The 17,302-nt window shown below is 40.3% G+C and overlaps 1 protein-coding gene across 12 annotated transcripts in view; it reads right to left on the bottom strand.

Annotated features, from left to right (window-relative positions):
• The window catches only part of LOC113143332 (RNA-binding protein Musashi homolog 2-like), a 208,585-nt gene that overhangs the window by 8,973 nt on the left and 182,310 nt on the right, over positions 1 to 17,302 (bottom strand). For 4 of the 12 annotated variants that reach the window (XM_026328889.2, XM_026328893.2, XM_026328892.2 and 1 more), the window contains exons 11-12: positions 13,307 to 13,429; positions 3,565 to 3,744 (exon numbers count right to left, since the gene is read on the bottom strand). The exons of 1 other annotated variant lie outside the window; for it this stretch is intronic. In XM_026328889.2, coding sequence (XP_026184674.1) covers positions 3,565 to 3,744; positions 13,307 to 13,429 — 303 coding nt within the window. The remainder of the gene's footprint in view (positions 1 to 3,564; positions 3,745 to 13,306; positions 13,430 to 17,302) is intronic. 7 more of the 12 variants (XM_026328894.2, XM_026328895.2, XM_026328897.2 and 4 more) reach the window with 4 other exon arrangements.

Raw genomic sequence — 17,302 nt, 5'->3', positions numbered from 1 at the left:
GTTTCTGCTGCCTGAGGTATTCACTAAGTACATCATCACTTGGGGGCATCTTCCTGAAGTACTCACAGATCTCAGCTGTTTCATCCTGGACAGTGGCTCTGATGCTCACTAGTCCTTGGCTGCCTCCTTCTCCTTAGTGTACAGTGTCTGGATGCTGGATTTGGAGTGAAACCCTCCATGCATTGAGAAGAGCTTCCTTGTCTTGATGTCAGTGGCCTCTACCTTCTCCTGTGGCCAGGCTATTATACCAGTGTGGTATCTGATGACAGACAGGGCTTAGGTGTTGATAGACTGGACCTTGTTCTTTCCAGTCAGCTGAATTCTCAGGACTTTGCCTGTGGGACTCCAAGGTATTTGTAGCTGACCTTGTCACCTGCTATGTTGCTTTCTGGTAGTACAATCCCCTCGGTTCTGACTACCTTTCCTCTTGTTACCATCCGGCCACATTTATCCAATCTGAATGACAGTCCAGTGTTGTTGTTGTAGATCTTAGTGGTATGGATCAGTGAGTCGATGTCTCATTCACTCCTCACATACAGCTTGATGGCATCCATGTAGAGGAGGTGACCCTATGGTTGTTCCATTCCGTAGTCAGTATTCGTAACCACTAATTTCACTGAATGGGTTCAGGCCTATGCAGGGAGCAGTGGGGATGATCCATCTCCTTGGTATATACCACAGTTGATAGTGACTTGTGTGATTGGCTTTAATTTGGTTTAGTTTTGTTTTCCACATTCCCATTGAGTTCATAATGAAGACTCTTATTGTCCTGTTGATGCTGTACAATTTCAAGCATTCCAGGATCCATGTGTGCAGCACAGGTCTCTGGGAGACCGGGATTCAAATCCCAGATGTTCTCCACTGAGCCATCCAAAAAGTATTCTCACTGGCAGGGTAATAACCTGAAAGCAGACCCACCAAGGCTAGAGACTGAACAATACTGGAAGAACATATGGGAGAAGGAAGCATCACAAAACAACAATGCTCAGTGGCAGGTGGACCCAAGAAAAGACCACAGCAACCTCCCTGAAAAAAATCCAGTAACAATCACAGTGGCAGACATCAGAGAAAGAACTGAAGAACTGGACTGCACCAGGACTCTGACATGATACAGGCCTACTGGCTGAAGAAGCTGACCTCACCAACCTAGCTCTACAACTGAACCAGTAGCTAGTGGATTGGACCCACCCTGAAGGGTTAACCAAAGGCAGGACAGTCCTAATCTTGAAGGACCCCCAGAAGGGAGCACTCCCATCCAACTATCACCCAATAACCTTCCTCTGCACAACATGGAAACTCCTGTCAGGCATCACAGTGGATAAGATGAGTAGGCACATGGATCAGTACATGAGCGGGGCCCAGAAAGAAATTGGTAGGAACACCAGACGAGCTAAGCACCAACTACTGGTAGTAGTGGTATATATAGTATATATAGTATTCTCTCCGTATATATTGTGAATTTCTATATATCTATATATCTACCTATCACTTTTTCTCTCTCTCTCTCTCCCTCTCTCTTTCTATATATATATATATATATTTATTAGAAAGAATGACTAAGTCTGAACTGAGCTAAGTCTTTGTCATTGTTGTGGTGCATATAAATTGAACAGGAAGAGGAAAAAATAATTTAATGACATTTGAGTCTTACGTTTGTGAAAGAAAAACTGAAAGACCTGAATTAATGGATGTCTTATGTCCTGCTTTATGCAGAACACTGTCTGCCTCTCTGTCTTTAAAGCTCTATTTGCTTTGTTTTAAACTGCTTAAATGTATTACTGAAGTACAGATGTAGTATTTAGGAAGTGTGTACCAAAAATGCATTCATCAATGAGATTTGCTATCAAACTGCATATGAACACCATGGTGTTCTCTCTTTAGCCTGTGAATCTGTGCAGAACTAATCTTCATCTGTGATCCATTTTTGATGGCCAGGTCTGCTCACCACAGTATTTAATGAAGTGGTAAGTAGAAGACAGGCAATCCAGTTTATCATCATCATAAGACCTCTAACATACAAAAAATAAATTATATTTCCTGAAAATCATTTTATTTGCTTTTATCTACTTAAAACCAAAGTGGTATCATTGGCCGTGAATTTCATATCATTAAGGTCAAGGTTGGCTACAAGTATAAAGTCTCTTCCCACTAGGCTTTGCTGACTCACTCAGGCTTTGACCATGTCCCCTGAACAAACCTCTGCGTTACCACCCAAGCAAAACTCAGGAAAAAAGCAAGCATGCACCAACAGAGTCCAACAAAGTAACTTGCAGCAGCTGCTGATAAAAAGCAGAACAGTGGCCATTCTTAAGAACACCAGAACATAATTTCTGTGTAGTTGTATTTACACAGCTTGTGTTTCTGTCTTTTTGCTATTTTCTGTGCTAAAGTTCGTACAGAGAGTCTGCAGGAAATGTCAACATCTGCCTGGGGCAGCTGGCCAACACTTTTAACTCTTCTTAATGTATTTGTCCAAAAGGGTGAGAGCACAACACCTTTTGGTTTTTAATATTTTTGCTGATATCATTGCAAGGTGTAGATGGAGACACACGATTGAAGGCTGTGACAGGACTCAAGCCCAGTGTTGGCACACGAGACTCACCTGAGGATCTAACTGCTCTGGGCAGGCCAACAGCGTCACCTAAAACATAACCCATCTACTGTACCAAATTGTATAAAGCGTGACATGTCATTTACTGCTAACTTTACAATAAACACTGGTGGTACATCATGTCAGTGCAAACATGAACATGTCATATTGAGAATAAAAACTAGATATAAATACCACACTATGTCAAAAAAAGCGCTGTTAATTCTAAAGACTCTCTGCTCTCAAAGAAATTGCATGATTTCGTAACAATTTTTATGCTCTGCATGCAGTTACTGAAATGTCAACGTGGAGTATATTTTATTTGTCAGTGGAATCTCAACCCTGGCTTTTGAAAGCTATGATTACATAAGGCAGATAAGAGAACATCAGAAGAAGCACAGAAGATGAAAATGTGCTTGTGTTGTAAAGAAATGACGGTATTATGCAAAACTGTTGTCTATTAAGTGTTCAACATCATACAGCATTTCTACTGATTTCACACACTAATAGCAATCACTCTTACACTTAAAATACTTAAAGGGCTCGAGTAAAAAAAATGTGACACTCACTCTCACACTCTCGCTCCTCTGCTGCTCAAAATTCACATAAACCTGAGAGGCCAGTGTACTCTCTGGTATCATCAGTAGTTATTTTGTTCGCATGCAAATGAAGGATTACATTCTGTACTGTATGTGTTGGCCACTTATGTGCAAGCAGGGGCTGGAACATAACTTCACAAAGGAACAAAAAAATTACATTAAAAATTGAAAAAAGGAAAAACATGCAATGCAATTTTGCCAGCAAGACGTTTTTATAGTTTTTTTTGAAAGGGGGAGGGGGGGAATTTTTTTTTTTCCTTAACAAAAGCAAGAGAAAATGTAAAAGAAATGGGTTTAGATCATCTGTATGGAATAATGTAATGAATCAAACTAAAAAGTCCAAAATGTGGATGAGAGAGATGGGCATATACAAACCTGGGTTCTTAAATTGATCCGGGCTGTGTAGGTGCTGGAGGGGGGAGTTGCAGGCGGAGGTGGCATGCTCACTGTGCAGCATCTGAGCCGCTTGGGGCCCCAGGGAGCCATAGTCAGCAAAGGAGCAGGGCCCCCCCCTCTGGTCACTGGGCGCAGAGTAAAACCCATAATCGGGGAGGCCTGGGAGATACAGTATAGGATGGGGAGGGGGAGGGGAGGGGACTCCATCATTGTGGAAATCAACTTTTTCATCGTCAAAGTCAAAGTCCAGATTGTTGAGCATAGCTTGGCGGTGTAAGACACCATTTTTAGGTTACATCCTTGCATTTTGTCTGCTTTAATTGGCCCTTCCTGCCCTCCCTCCCCAGCAGCTCCTGCCATGTGGCCAGGCCCCCCTGGCATATGGTCTGTATATGATATGCTCCGCTGTATCACATACACTAGTTTTACAATTATGGAAACATATTATCTCTCCCTAAATGCGCACAATTAAAATCTCCTCAATTCACATTTATCCCTTGACTTGATTCAAATGGACCAAGAAAACACAGTATAATATATAAACATAAAATACACTGTCAGAGCCACAGCTTTGATATTTTGCTTTTGCACAATTGACCTGTGTCCCTCATGTTTTCTTGCAATCATTAAGGAGTGAGATAAAACTGAAACATCATTAAAACACAGGTCAATACATTTCTCATTTCAAACCGACAATTCTTTGTCGAAATACCTGAAGGAAGCTTTTGCCATTTAAATGAAAAGAAACACAAAGCTCACCAATCAATAATTAATTTAAAGCCTTTTTTGACCAACAGCAACAGATAAGGTTTTTATGTGAATGAAATACAGAGACATTCATGTTTATTGATGATAGGCATTCTTAAGTGCACTAAGTACTCTAAGCACGTCTCAGACTGGCCTCTTTGAACGATTCTCTCTTTGACACAGATGGTGGATTATCAACAGTTTAGAAAATGTCATTCAGCAATAAGTCGTGCTGACATTTATTGCTTGTCCTCTTAATCTGAGACAAGCTGCTCATATAAAGAGTGCAATTAAAAGAAACGGCTCCTTCTCACACCTCTTTGATAACAGAGTTAATCTACTCAGGAGGGACTGAGACTGGTGACACCAGCTTTTCCATGCTGGGTTTCCCCTGGTGTGTGCTTGTTTTTCTTTTTTTTTGTTTTTTTTTTTTTTATTTGGGTTGTGGAGCGAATAGCCATTCAAAGCCACTTCACCTCTACCCATTCAGAGTGAGACAGTCCACTTCTGCCAAATGGAATGTAAGCACCAGCCATGTTTCTCCCCGCCAATGCTTTTTAGTACTCTGATCTCACCACTTGTGGGCTGTCTGCCCACTCATCAAATTATAGGCTCCAAATACGGCAAGCTTCCCACGTATGTCACATAATGCCTGACACATTGAACAAAGCTCAAGAAGCAATCATTCCATTTTCTTCACTTAGACAAATGTCACTGAAAATTGATTGGCCTTGCTAATGAGGAAAACTGGATCAATGGAATAATTATAATAGGGAGAAAAACGTTTGACAATAGCACAAACCATGTTACAGGGAATTCATAAGGAAGCTATTCCAAATATGACAAGTTTAGAACAGTGTAGAGACGAGAACCAAACAGGCATTACTTTCCATTATATAATACTTTAGTTATGCCTCATTAATGAACCGTAATTAAACACATTTACACACTTTAATACAATATGAAAGGGACACACACACACACACAAAACAACTGAGAATGAACCATGTTCTATTCAATTTCATCTGGGTGAAAGAGTAGTGGCAGCATTATTGAAGGTCTGAGATGCATAATGCATAATGTAGACTAGATATAGGAGTTTTGCATGATGCCCACCGGTGACTATTATTTGGACACTGAACTTTGCGTATTGTGTGTATTAAATCACATTATTGCTAGCTGCAGCCAGCTGAAATGGTTGCAACTTCAAAAATGTAAACAGGGAAGATATTTTATTTGAGATAAGGTCCTACTTGTAAGTAACTGAATTGTATTAAGTTGGACAAACACTGACATTTTTTTAAAATCTTGTACCTCGTGTTAACTTACATTACAGATTTAAATCGGCCTTTCTGCTCGACTAGAACCTGCGACCTTTATGGTCACACTGTAAAGATCAATTGGCTGGCCCCGACAGGTCTGCTCACACTGAATGTAAACATGGTGCCCCTGATTGGTTTTGCCCACTGACAATACAATGTTTACAAAAAGAGAGAAAAGCAGTATTACTCTGTGCAATTCTATTACGAATGAAAATTAAGAAGATCAAAATAAAATCATGGAGCTGCGTATGGCTGGAAGATGTGGATAATATGGTCCGTTCTGCATCGAAGTTCATTCTGTATCAGAGCAGACTACAGCATTAGCCACAAAATGTAAAATACCACTCCATTTTTTATTAAAATAAGCTCATATGAAAACAAGCTCACTACAGCTTGTAAGGTATCTTTTGACAGCAGCATGGGGAATCAGACCGTGGAACTGCTCAAACTGTGTGACAGTAGACCAAAATTTTTTGACAACCAATCTCACAGAAGCCCAATTCAAAAATTAGTCAAGAGTGACCAATTTGGGATTAAAATCCATCAGAATCCATACAATGTCTGCCTGGCTTTATGGAAAATTCAAATCACATAAAGTGTCATTCAAAACACTAACACATTTCCATGGACAATGAACCCTAAACTTATTTTTGACTTTAACTTTACCACAGCTGACATATAGTAAAACATATACTGCAGAAACAATTTGTACAGGAAGTATTTTTTTTAGTTGATGTAAAAATTACTCCTGTATGTTGTTGCACAGTCTGCAGGTGTGGTAGGCCCAGGTAAGAGAATGGTTTTGTTTACCAGACAGAGGCAGCTGGAGGAAAGTACGACTCAGACACTCATGCACAAACATGCAGCCACATATTCTCAAAGTCATATATTTTCATCAGTGACTATCTGATCTGTTATGCAGGATGAGACTGGGCAGAGCGTGCCCACAGCTGCATTAGTATCACCGATCATATCACTGTGCCTCAGACCGCCCCACTATTAATATTCACACAATCTATCCAGAACAATGGGCCTTTCTTGGACTTCTTTTTTTCCTGTGGCCACTAATTGGATGTAATTACTCATCTACAAAACAAATGAGCGTGTTGAGGTTGCCTTGGAGACTAGATCATGGGACCCAGCAGTGCGAATCGTTCGCAGGGCTTCATTTATACTGATAATTATCTCCTCTACCCCCACCCTCTATCCCTTCTGCCCTTAGTGACCAAAGCTGGCTGCAAGGCAATGGAGGGGGGAGTGTCTTGCAATCATCTGTTACTGACATCATCGGGGTGGCTCTCTTTAAGTGGATAAATGCCCTGCTCTCGTTCCCACTTTGCCAGGTGACTGCCTTTAAGGAGGAATCACAAACCTTGAAAGTACTGCTGCTCTTTTTCTCACTAGTTGGAAAATAAAACTAATCATGCTGATGATAAAATATAGCGTCATGCTCCCTGGCCTGCGGCGTCTTCAGGATGTGAAAAATATTTTCATAAGTTTGCCAATGGTCTGCACCAAGTTTGTGATTATCTCTGTTTCAGTCCCCATGGAAAATCAACACATTAACTAACATGTACACACTTTTAAAGACACAATCAGTGATCCAAATGTTAACAACAGTAACCTCGCAGCATAATTAAAAACTCTGCTGGAACCTGCTATTACCCTCAAATCAACTGACAAGTCTCTTAATACAAAAACCTGTATTTTCAATAGCTTTTCTGTTGTTAAAGGGTAAATTACTAGTATTTGCAGACATATCCATCATGAAGGCCTTTATTTTTTAATTCAGAGTATCAACAAAATATTGACCTCTAGATCTATTCAGCGGACTTAGAATGTATATACCTTTTATTTCTACAGTCAACAAACAGGGAATTCTAGCAATGTGTGAACACAAACATGATTTTCATTTCTGCAAATAATGATTTTTCATGCAGTCACTCCTCTCCCTCCCTCGTGGCACCAGTGAGATTCCTTGGTGGCCATCAAACCACATCACTCAGAAGATGTCAATAAACCTGACATGCTGCTTCTCAAATTAGCTTTGAATTTTAGAGCTACCATAATTAGCTTTTCCATTTTCACCAATGTCGTTTAAAAATAGCGTGAAAGAAACTAACAGCTCTTTTGCTGTCTAGCCTTGCTTTCACTTTCCATTTGAAATAATCTTTTCTGAATGAACGACTGAGTAATTAACAGCACTAGACACCCTTTTCAGAGAGCACAGACATTTCATAAATAATACATATTTAATGTCTTGTCATTTTGTGTTCAGAGAAGCTTGGCTAATGAATTTTAACAGATGATTTCTTCTTGCATTTACTCACCCATACTCAGGCCGCTCTTACTTTTCATTTTATGCCTGCTGTTTCCTTTTCTTGCTGTTCTTTCCAGCAATGGACAAACTCAACAGAGCTACTGATTTATATTTACCTTCAAACTTGGTTGGGGAATGATTGTGGAAAGTTGCACAATTAGAGGAAACTTGAGCACAGAATAATAGGTAAAACATTTGTGCAACAGTGTAGTGAATCCATTCACATTAATTTGCTGCAGGAAAACCCACACAGGCCACGCTAAATGATTTTAATGCAGAATTTACCCTGTGTGGTCTGGCTGGGACTGAGAAAGGGCACTCAGTTATCGACAGTCGGCACAGATTATCCTATTGTGAGCAGGTTCAGAGCTGACAGCCCTGGCCTTTTGGCTGAACACATTTTTTCAAACATGTCCGTTCAGGCTTATGTTGTCTCAGGAAATCTAAGGCTCACTATGACTGAAATCCGAGAGTGATAGTGGCTTCATCTAATGTCATTTAGCAAATATGAATCAACTGGAAGAGGATTACAGCAAGGCTCATCAGCATGTTAATAGATTGCCAAATCTAGTTGTGGCTTACAAAATTTAATTTGGAGGCATTTATCTTATAAACCTGTCAAAATACATGTATGGGAGCAGGTATGCCATGCAATTGACTTTGCAATCTGTACAGTATGCAGTTACAAATAGAATCTAAAAAAATCTAGTCTAATTACATTTTTTATACTTAATAATGCCACTTAAAAAACAAACACATGGTAAAACAAAAAACCTTGTATGGATTAGAAAGGATAAGAAACATCTTGTGGTTTCATAAACAAATTTACCAGACTGATGACAAAAAAGCGTACTCAATTAAGGCTTCACTAAGTTTTCTTTAGAGAGTGTGTTATGTATGCAGCCCCTGGAGGGCAGAGTGGTGATGTCCCTGAAGGCCTGTGCCTGTAACCTCAGAGCATCTGCTACCCACAGCTGTGAGAGCCACTGCTACGTGGAGGCGCAAGGGGACACTCTGCCCTCCCCAACAAGTCGCATCTTTCCCTGGGCCTTAGACAAAAACCCAAGCAGGATGGGCTTGGCATGTCTGCTCATGTTATTTTGCACCAAATACATGTAAAGCGCTTCTGGCCTCAGAGCTGAGCTCTGCAGATTAGCATCAGGGACAAATGGACTTGAGCTCACTAGATTGATTAAACCTAGTGCACACAGCCAATCCTGGTCTCCTCTTGGGCACTGCTCAAGATCACAGAGCTTGTTGGGAGGAAAATGATAATCATCTTAATTGGGAAACATCTGAACAAACACACGAGTTTCTTTCTTTTCATTGGTGGTGAAAAAAGGTGGGAGAAGGGGTGAGATGAGAACAAAACAAAAAAGAGCAACAACTAACTGAGAGGAGTAATTGGTTTGAAAAAACATGAAGTTCATCCTGAGTCTCAATAAAACCGGACTTGGACACCTATGCAATTTATACTGCAGTGTTATTTCTGTAACAGTAACCACAGCCAACTCTTTCAGGTTTGAACACCTGAGTCAAGTCAGACATACTGTACCCAAATCTCAAAATGCCGCTGAATGCAGAATCTTTGTATATGCTGCAGGTAAAGCCAAGATCTGAGACTGACATTTGAGCTTCCCAGAAAGCTCAGAGGGATTCAGGAAAACACTCAGCCAGGGTAGACTGGGACCTGCGGAGTTCCCTGAACTGTCAGAACCATCTGCATCACTTGCATTTTTCTCAGTTTTTATCTGACAGGAGATCTAGCATGGGAGATTTCACACGCTGTAAGCCTACTTTAAAAAAAAGTGCTTAAAGAAAATTAGTGACCTTCTCTCCTATTTGGTGTTCAGGACGTTAATTAAAGTAGAATGATTTTCAGTATACGTAACATACATGTGCAATATTAGCATTTAGTTCATGAATACACTACCATATCTGTCAGGGTTGGTTAAAATGGCCAGGGTGGCCATGCTGATTTCTCTTTCATATCAACAGCAGAAGGTAGACATACATCAAAATGCAGCTCCAGTGTGAACACATTCATCTCTAGTGAGTGTTAACCTCATTTCTCTATATAACTACCTGTATTATGTAATTGTCCTTAGTATGTTTCTCTTGTAGCTCAAATCAGGTTCAAAACTGTGATAGCAGTCTACAAAGCAAAGTATGAGTTGACACCTCTCTACCTTTAGGCGATGACAAACTCTGTGCAGCAGTCAGATCTTGCTGATCGACTTCTCGCCTGGAGCTACAGTCTCAAATATCCTCACAAACTTGCATCAAAACTAGTCCTTGTTCTTGTAACTCAGAGGTGCAACATACACTCTAGTTTAGATCAGGGCAGCGAAATACATCACCATCTTCAAATACAGGCTGAAGATGCACCTGTTCAAAAAGCATCTGGTCTGACACTGCCTGATATTTCACCTTTACTAAATAAAACATGCTGACCAGAATCTCCAAGTAGCAATAAATAACCCAGTGTTTTGTGTTTCGTGTGATAACAGATGCTCTTTTCTGCCTTAAAGCAGGACATTTTAATCTGCTGGAGAACTATAAGAAAACAGTTGGGCAAATTTGGGGATAATAGGCAAAGAGATCCTGAGGATATACAGTGTCTTAAAAACAAAGTATGAAAGACGGTACAGAGTGTACCACTTCAGGAACTTTTCTGGTTATGGTACACAACCATGACTATGTCTAACGTATAGTTTGCTGCAAGTGCTAGGCCACTGTGAGAGGTCTAAAATACACCTTGTCATCAGCTGTGGCCTGTCATAGAGAGAGAAGTCAGCATGCTGTCATTTTGTCTGTTGAGCACTGGGAGTGGGGTGAAAGTGTCCTCTGTCAGGGATGGAAAATGCCCTCCATATTCTCACGAAACTCCGTGTGCATTACTGACAAACAAGGCTCAATATACACACAAATAATGGGCTCTTCTAAAAAAACTTCGCTCCATGTTATTAATTATGTTTTCTGGTGAAGAATTTGACTGATTTTTTTTAGAACGCATGTAATGATTTGTTTTAAGTGATAATTTAGGTAGCAGTCCACCACGTTACCCTCTTTCTAGGCCAGGTTAGGCTATGTGTAGTATGTGGTGCTCTATGGGAACTGTAGGTGGAGTCAAAGCACAAACATTCACATTTACGAGATACATTAGTGTGCTGCAAATAAAACTGTGAGATAGGATGGAGATGTAGCAACATCCCCAAACTGTGCACAGAGAGGAAGGTCAAGCCTAAACAACCTATACCCCCTTGGTTCTACACAATGAGAAGAGACCACATAATGTATTACTGTGTGTCGTCTGTCATTTCAAATATGTAATAGATCATTAAGAAATGCAATGTAAACCATTTTGATTCCACACTGAAGCCATGAACCACAGAGCAAAGAACTGCACTTGTTATATTTTCATGATGCACTTGTGAAGTTTTTATCTAGAGAACAGAACAGTTAATAAATGGTAACAATAAAAAAGGATACGGCTGATTTCAGTAACAGCCTACAGACATTTTATGAGTTCAGTGAAATCACATCCATATTCCATATTTGTTGCCATTATTATGATAATATTCTTTGCAGACAGATTCTGCCATATACTGATGAAGCATGGAGATTTCACTGAGTGATATTTCTTTAAACTGCCTCATGGCTGTTTAAGTACTCTAAAACAGGCCCATGATGTCACTGTTTGCCACGCTAACCCTCAATCTTCTCCCCTCCTCTTACCTCCTGGTCATAATCATTTACTTGTCTCCCTTCCCTTTGCAGCTGTCAGAATTAAACTGTACATGATGGTTTCCATCACGTCTCTTGCTTCCTGGCTGCTGCTAACCCCAAATCAACATTCCTGCTTCTTAGTGATGTTCATTGCAAGTGTTGGGAAAATTGTTTGTTTTGAAAATGAAAATTCAAATAGCCTGATGTGAAAGAAAGAGCATCTAAATGGCTTCCAGTGTTCCCTGTGTTGAGTTGAATTAAGTTCAAATGAGGACATGTGGGTTCATTTGTTTGTCTGCTTGTGTCTACACATGCAGGTAGTTTGCTTTCTCTATAACCAGTTGCCAGCCAGTGTGGACGTCACAGCACGACAGTTAACGGCACGTTTTCGGACTTTATATCTGCGAGCGACGGCACAGACTGGACAACATCTGAGTTACAATTAAAACAGATTTTCTCCAACAAGTGTCTAATAGTATGTCTGATTAGGAAAGCCACTCTTCCCTAAAGCCTGGAGGCTGTGTGTTCAGTCAAGGGAGCTATTATTGACAGCTATTGAATGATCTACAGTTGTAAGTGGGGAAAAAAGCAGGGTGTCTAAATGAAGCCGACAACTAAATCAATGCTGTATTTTAGACAGACAGAAACCTGCATCCTATTTTTGGTACAAATCTCCTGACAGACATTTGCTTGTACTGTATGAGAATAAAGTTTGCACTGTAAATTGCTTTTTTGGAGTCAGTATTTTTTTTAAATTAATGTCCACAGACATTTTTATATACTACCTTATATACTAACTATATATTAACCATTATCTTTCAACTTTTGAATTTACTCAAATGCAACAGTATGATAAATATAAGCCTGTATAACAGCGACATGGATTGGAAATGTTTACGAAAAAGAAAAATAATAGAAATGAAGAAAATGACGGACTTTAGTGTAAACTTATTGACTACTACTACTACTACATACTACTTAGTACACACTACAGGTTTCTACTTACTATTATTTCAAGGGACACTCCACCTTTGCACAAAGACAGTGTGCAACGTTTCATGTGATCTAGATTGACACAGAACCCTCAAAAGCTTCAAATGCGGACGTCTCACCTAATTAAAGTTTAGTTTTAAGAGCTTTCATGCAAAAGGTTTTTTTTCCTAGAATAAACTGGGCTACATTATAATGAATAAATCTAATTCAAATTATAATTTATCTCATTTTGCTTTGACCCCATGAGCCCTCAAGTACCCTTTTGTAATACCAAGGACTATTGTTTGGAAACAAAACCTCCTGCCGGCTGAGGAACATTATGTTTTTGGATCCAGAAGGGCTGGGATATGTTAATAAGTGGGTCACGTGGTTGGAGCTGAAAGTGCAGATTATGGTTTTAAGTGAGTTAAATTTGTTGGTTAAGAACCATGTATATGTTTACAGATTTTAGTTAAAACCTTTATTTTATGCATATATCAGGCTGTCAGTCGAAACAAAGGTTTGTCCAAGTGTGTGCGTGGGGGCGCGGGGGACTATGTCTATGGGGAGAAGCAGAGCAGGAGAAGTTGGAGAGAGCAGCAGCCACACAGAACATGGACAGAGCGTTTACCTGGCCCTGTGCTCTGTGGGTACGCCAAGTAGCCGCCTCTTCCACGGGCCCCCCTACCTGAGCCACGCGCCGCTGCTACTGCCGCCGCCGCCGCCACCGGTCCGTATGCTGTCGCTGGGAAGCCTGCAGGCACATACACACACGTGCATCACTTCTTGCACATGAATGAGTATGAGAGCTACAGGAGAATGTTGAAACCAGCGCTGAGCTACAGAATAAAACTATAGCTGTCAGAGATGGGGGCTCATGTCAGGGCAAAATCTATCAGCAGACTCTCACAGAACTCACTGTGATATTCAAAACCCCACAGACCCATTCATCCTCATAGAAACAGAAGAAGAGCTACAAGCAAGAAAAAGTACAGATGTTTAAGATAACGAAAAAGAGAAAAAAAAGACCTAAAGTGAAGTGCACCTTCGAGTCATGACTTGTGTAACTGGTTAACTCAGCAAACATACAGATTAAATAAATTGATTCCTGTAAATTAAATTTTATAAATGTGGTAAAACTATTTCATCCATTCAGAAGGAGATTCATGAGGCCTTCATAATCATTATTACAATATGTACTTTGAATTAATATGCTTTATTTTTTTCCATAATAGATTCCTGTCAGACTGAAGAGGGGCAAATTTGTATTCATCTATGGTATAAACCTGTGAGTAAACTGACTTTGGGTGTGTTTGCAATTCATCAAGCCGCTGATTATATTAGTAAAAGAATTGGGCTCTGAGGGGTGTTTATGTCACATGCCTTGGATGAAAGATTATAACCACTTCTGAGCAGCAGAGACAGAGGAATAATAGCCCTACCTCTGGGGACTATTCTTGCATTTTGTTCAGGAGTTTCTATGGAATCACTGTAATGCAAGAGGTAAGGTATTAGACATTTTTTGTTTGGCTATTCAGTTGGAAGATATATATCCGAAAAAACCCCCAAAACTCTCCCATAATCAGATGGAGACATCTGTTGGATGATTTGCCATTGAAAGAGATTTCAATCTGTCAGCTCATATGAAGACTGAACATGTCTCTTGTGTTTGTTTCTCCTTATGTAAACATTTCTAGTCCTCCGACGCTGCGATTTTTTAAGCTTCAAGCTTGTTTGAATATGCATTCATAAATCTGTCCGAATTGTCAGTTCATGATTCATTGATAAAATAAACACTTTAATATCATGTGAATATAAATCCACTTCTTTAGGGTCTGATCATTCCAGCAAGTATCACCTTAATAATCAGTCTATAATTAAGCCAGTATCTGTGAATTGTAATTACATTGTTGGCCTCTAATGAACACAGTAGCTAGAGGTAGCTGACAGAGGCTAGTCTGTGCCCAGGGCCTGGGATCCTCTCTCAGCACAGGAATGGCATGTCATTAGTTGTGGTGATGAGATTCCTCACTCTGGGCTCAACACCGTCTATGTCTAATCAGCTTCCTAAAAATTATCTCCACAGGAAATTCTTTCCTCACCAGGAATAAAATGATTTCCATACTCCCTCAATTGGAATCTACTTTTTAGATGAATGTGTGCACATGTGTGTGTTTATTTCTATATTCTGGCCACATTCTGGAGACTGAGGTTCAGACGTTACAAAATGGCACAGGACACCTCAGAGGATTATTTCTTTGAATGCTGTGGAGGTAAGAGGAGCACCAGCAGGTGACCTATTTTCTGAGCCAGGCTTGCGCCGCTGCTCGACGAAGAGGGGGCTCACATAAAAAGACTGATGAGAAGCAGGGAGGGGGAGGAGGTGAGAGGGCAGGGTCAGACGAGCCGCAGCCAAAGAGAAAAACACATAGCTTTTCATCAGCCGGCTGAGAAGGAGGTAATTCACAACTCTGTCGACACAATATGACCATGAATGTTGGGTGTGAGGTGCTGTCATGCTGCGACTGGCAGCCAGGTGAAGAAGAGAAAGAAATACTGCTTTTCCTCCCAACTATTTAACAGCTCAGGAGAGAATAAGGGCCAAGGCGGCATGGTGACAAGGAAGAAAGAATATAAAAATGACAACAAAAAGGCAACTATCAGCCACATTTATGCCGCTGCAACCTCACCAGAAACCGATTCCAACAGCTCAAATGATATTCTCTGCCTCTTCTCACAAAAACACAAATCAACCCTGATAGTATGCTAATGATGGCTATATAGCACTGTACTTCCACTTACAATGTCCCCACAATTGCTGAGCGGAACAGTGGTTCATGCAGCACCTTTTTTTCCCTCCTCTCTCTCCTTTCCTAAGTGCTGAATCTATCTTCCCCTCGCTGCCATTGTCATGACACCCCCAATAGACCCACTGGCTTGGAAGTTAGTTGCGGGCAAAGTTGTGGTGAGAGATTAACTTTGCAGGATTAGGTAGGTTAATTAATAGATGGCTGCTGCTCATTGTTTTGTGCTCACGCTGTAAGAAGCCACCCAAGAGAAGCGCTGCAGCATTAAATCAATTTCATGGCCCTTTTATTACTGAGGAGATAAAGCCAATATTTAGCTTTCAATTCTTCACAATTATTGGGCCCTGCTTTGCCACTTGAGTGGCTGCGCTTGGCTGGGGACAAGGACACATCTGTTTATGAGCTGTGGAGGCCCGAGGGCCTTGGTGTCCGGACTCCGGGGAACTGTCCTCAGCTTTCTCTCCTCAAGCTTGCAGCACAGAAATTCAGCCATCTTCAGGAGTGCACACAAAAGGGAGAAGAGGACTGTCACAAATCCAAGGAAAATAACAGCATTTTTCTAAATAACATAAAGAATATTCCTACTTACTACAAAAACAGCTATAAATTTCAACAGAAATTCAATGTAGTAATTCATTCAATTTATCTACAAAAAAAATCAGTGACAGGCTTTGTGTTCTATGTCCTCACATATTTTACATTAACTTGTGTTTTTGTATTTATCCCATTTCCACTGCTTACAGTACTGCATTCATACCTTAGATGCATCTATATATACATACAGTATATACCTATATGCATCTATATCGTTCTCTACTTCTAAACTTTAGTCAGCTCTGTGCTGAGATAGCACAGTGTGCATCCAAAGCACATAAAGCCTCTATTTTCATGACAGTGCATAGCACATGGTGGTTTATGAAAGTAAAGTGGCATTTTTCTTGGGTGCACACCAGTCCTTTCCTACCTGCACCTATACTTTGTGAGTCTCTGTGAACTTGACTGTACTGAAGCAGGAGGAGAGACACAGTGGGGGCAGTGTCAGTGATCAAACAACACTGTGCAATTTTTGTGTCAAGATTTCTTGGGACTTTCGCTTACACCACCTGCGTGCATGGAACAGGTCAAAAGCTTTATTTTCTCCTTTACATAACTGTCAGAGCACCTTGCTGAATATCATATTCCTTCTAAAGGAGAGAAAAAGAGATGCTGTGATTGTTCAGATGATTTCTTACCTAAATCATGACCAAATAGCTGATGTAATTAATTTGAACTAATCCTTTAATGACCTTTTTTATGACCTTCACTGTAGAAAAAAAACTTAAAAAAAAATCTAAAACAAACACTGCCTCTAACTGTTCTTCCACATTGGGATATCTGATACATTTCTGCATATCTTTTTTTTGGCATACTGCCTTTTTAAGCTACAAGCTCACTTTCTGATCTCATTACTCAGGAAACCTCACAATGAAAAGTTGTTGCATTATGCATCAATAAGGTCCTATTTATGTCCTAACAGTTTGACAACAGCTTGACTGATGTTAATATAATCTGTACTGTTCTTTGGCCCGAAACTGCCAGCAGCAAGCTCCCCCGTCATTGACAGAGGAGTCTCATCAGTCACAGAGCACTCCACTTGTTTCTGCTGTAAGAAGACTGTCAACTATCTAATGCACAGGAGGAGCCAGGGGACAGCTGATGCTTCTATGGAGACTGTATGCCCACATTTTAGTATTAATTAATATTCATTTTAGTCTAACGTTGTCACAAGACAGCAAAAATATTGACAGGTATTAATATGGGCTAGCTTTCTGGCTAATGTA

Source organism: Mastacembelus armatus, chromosome 14 (assembly GCF_900324485.2).
Source record: "Mastacembelus armatus chromosome 14, fMasArm1.2, whole genome shotgun sequence".
NCBI classification, from domain to species: Eukaryota; Metazoa; Chordata; class Actinopteri; order Synbranchiformes; family Mastacembelidae; genus Mastacembelus; species Mastacembelus armatus.
The sequence above is the reverse complement of the archived record's forward strand: the minus strand, read 5'-3'. Positions and strand labels throughout refer to the sequence as shown.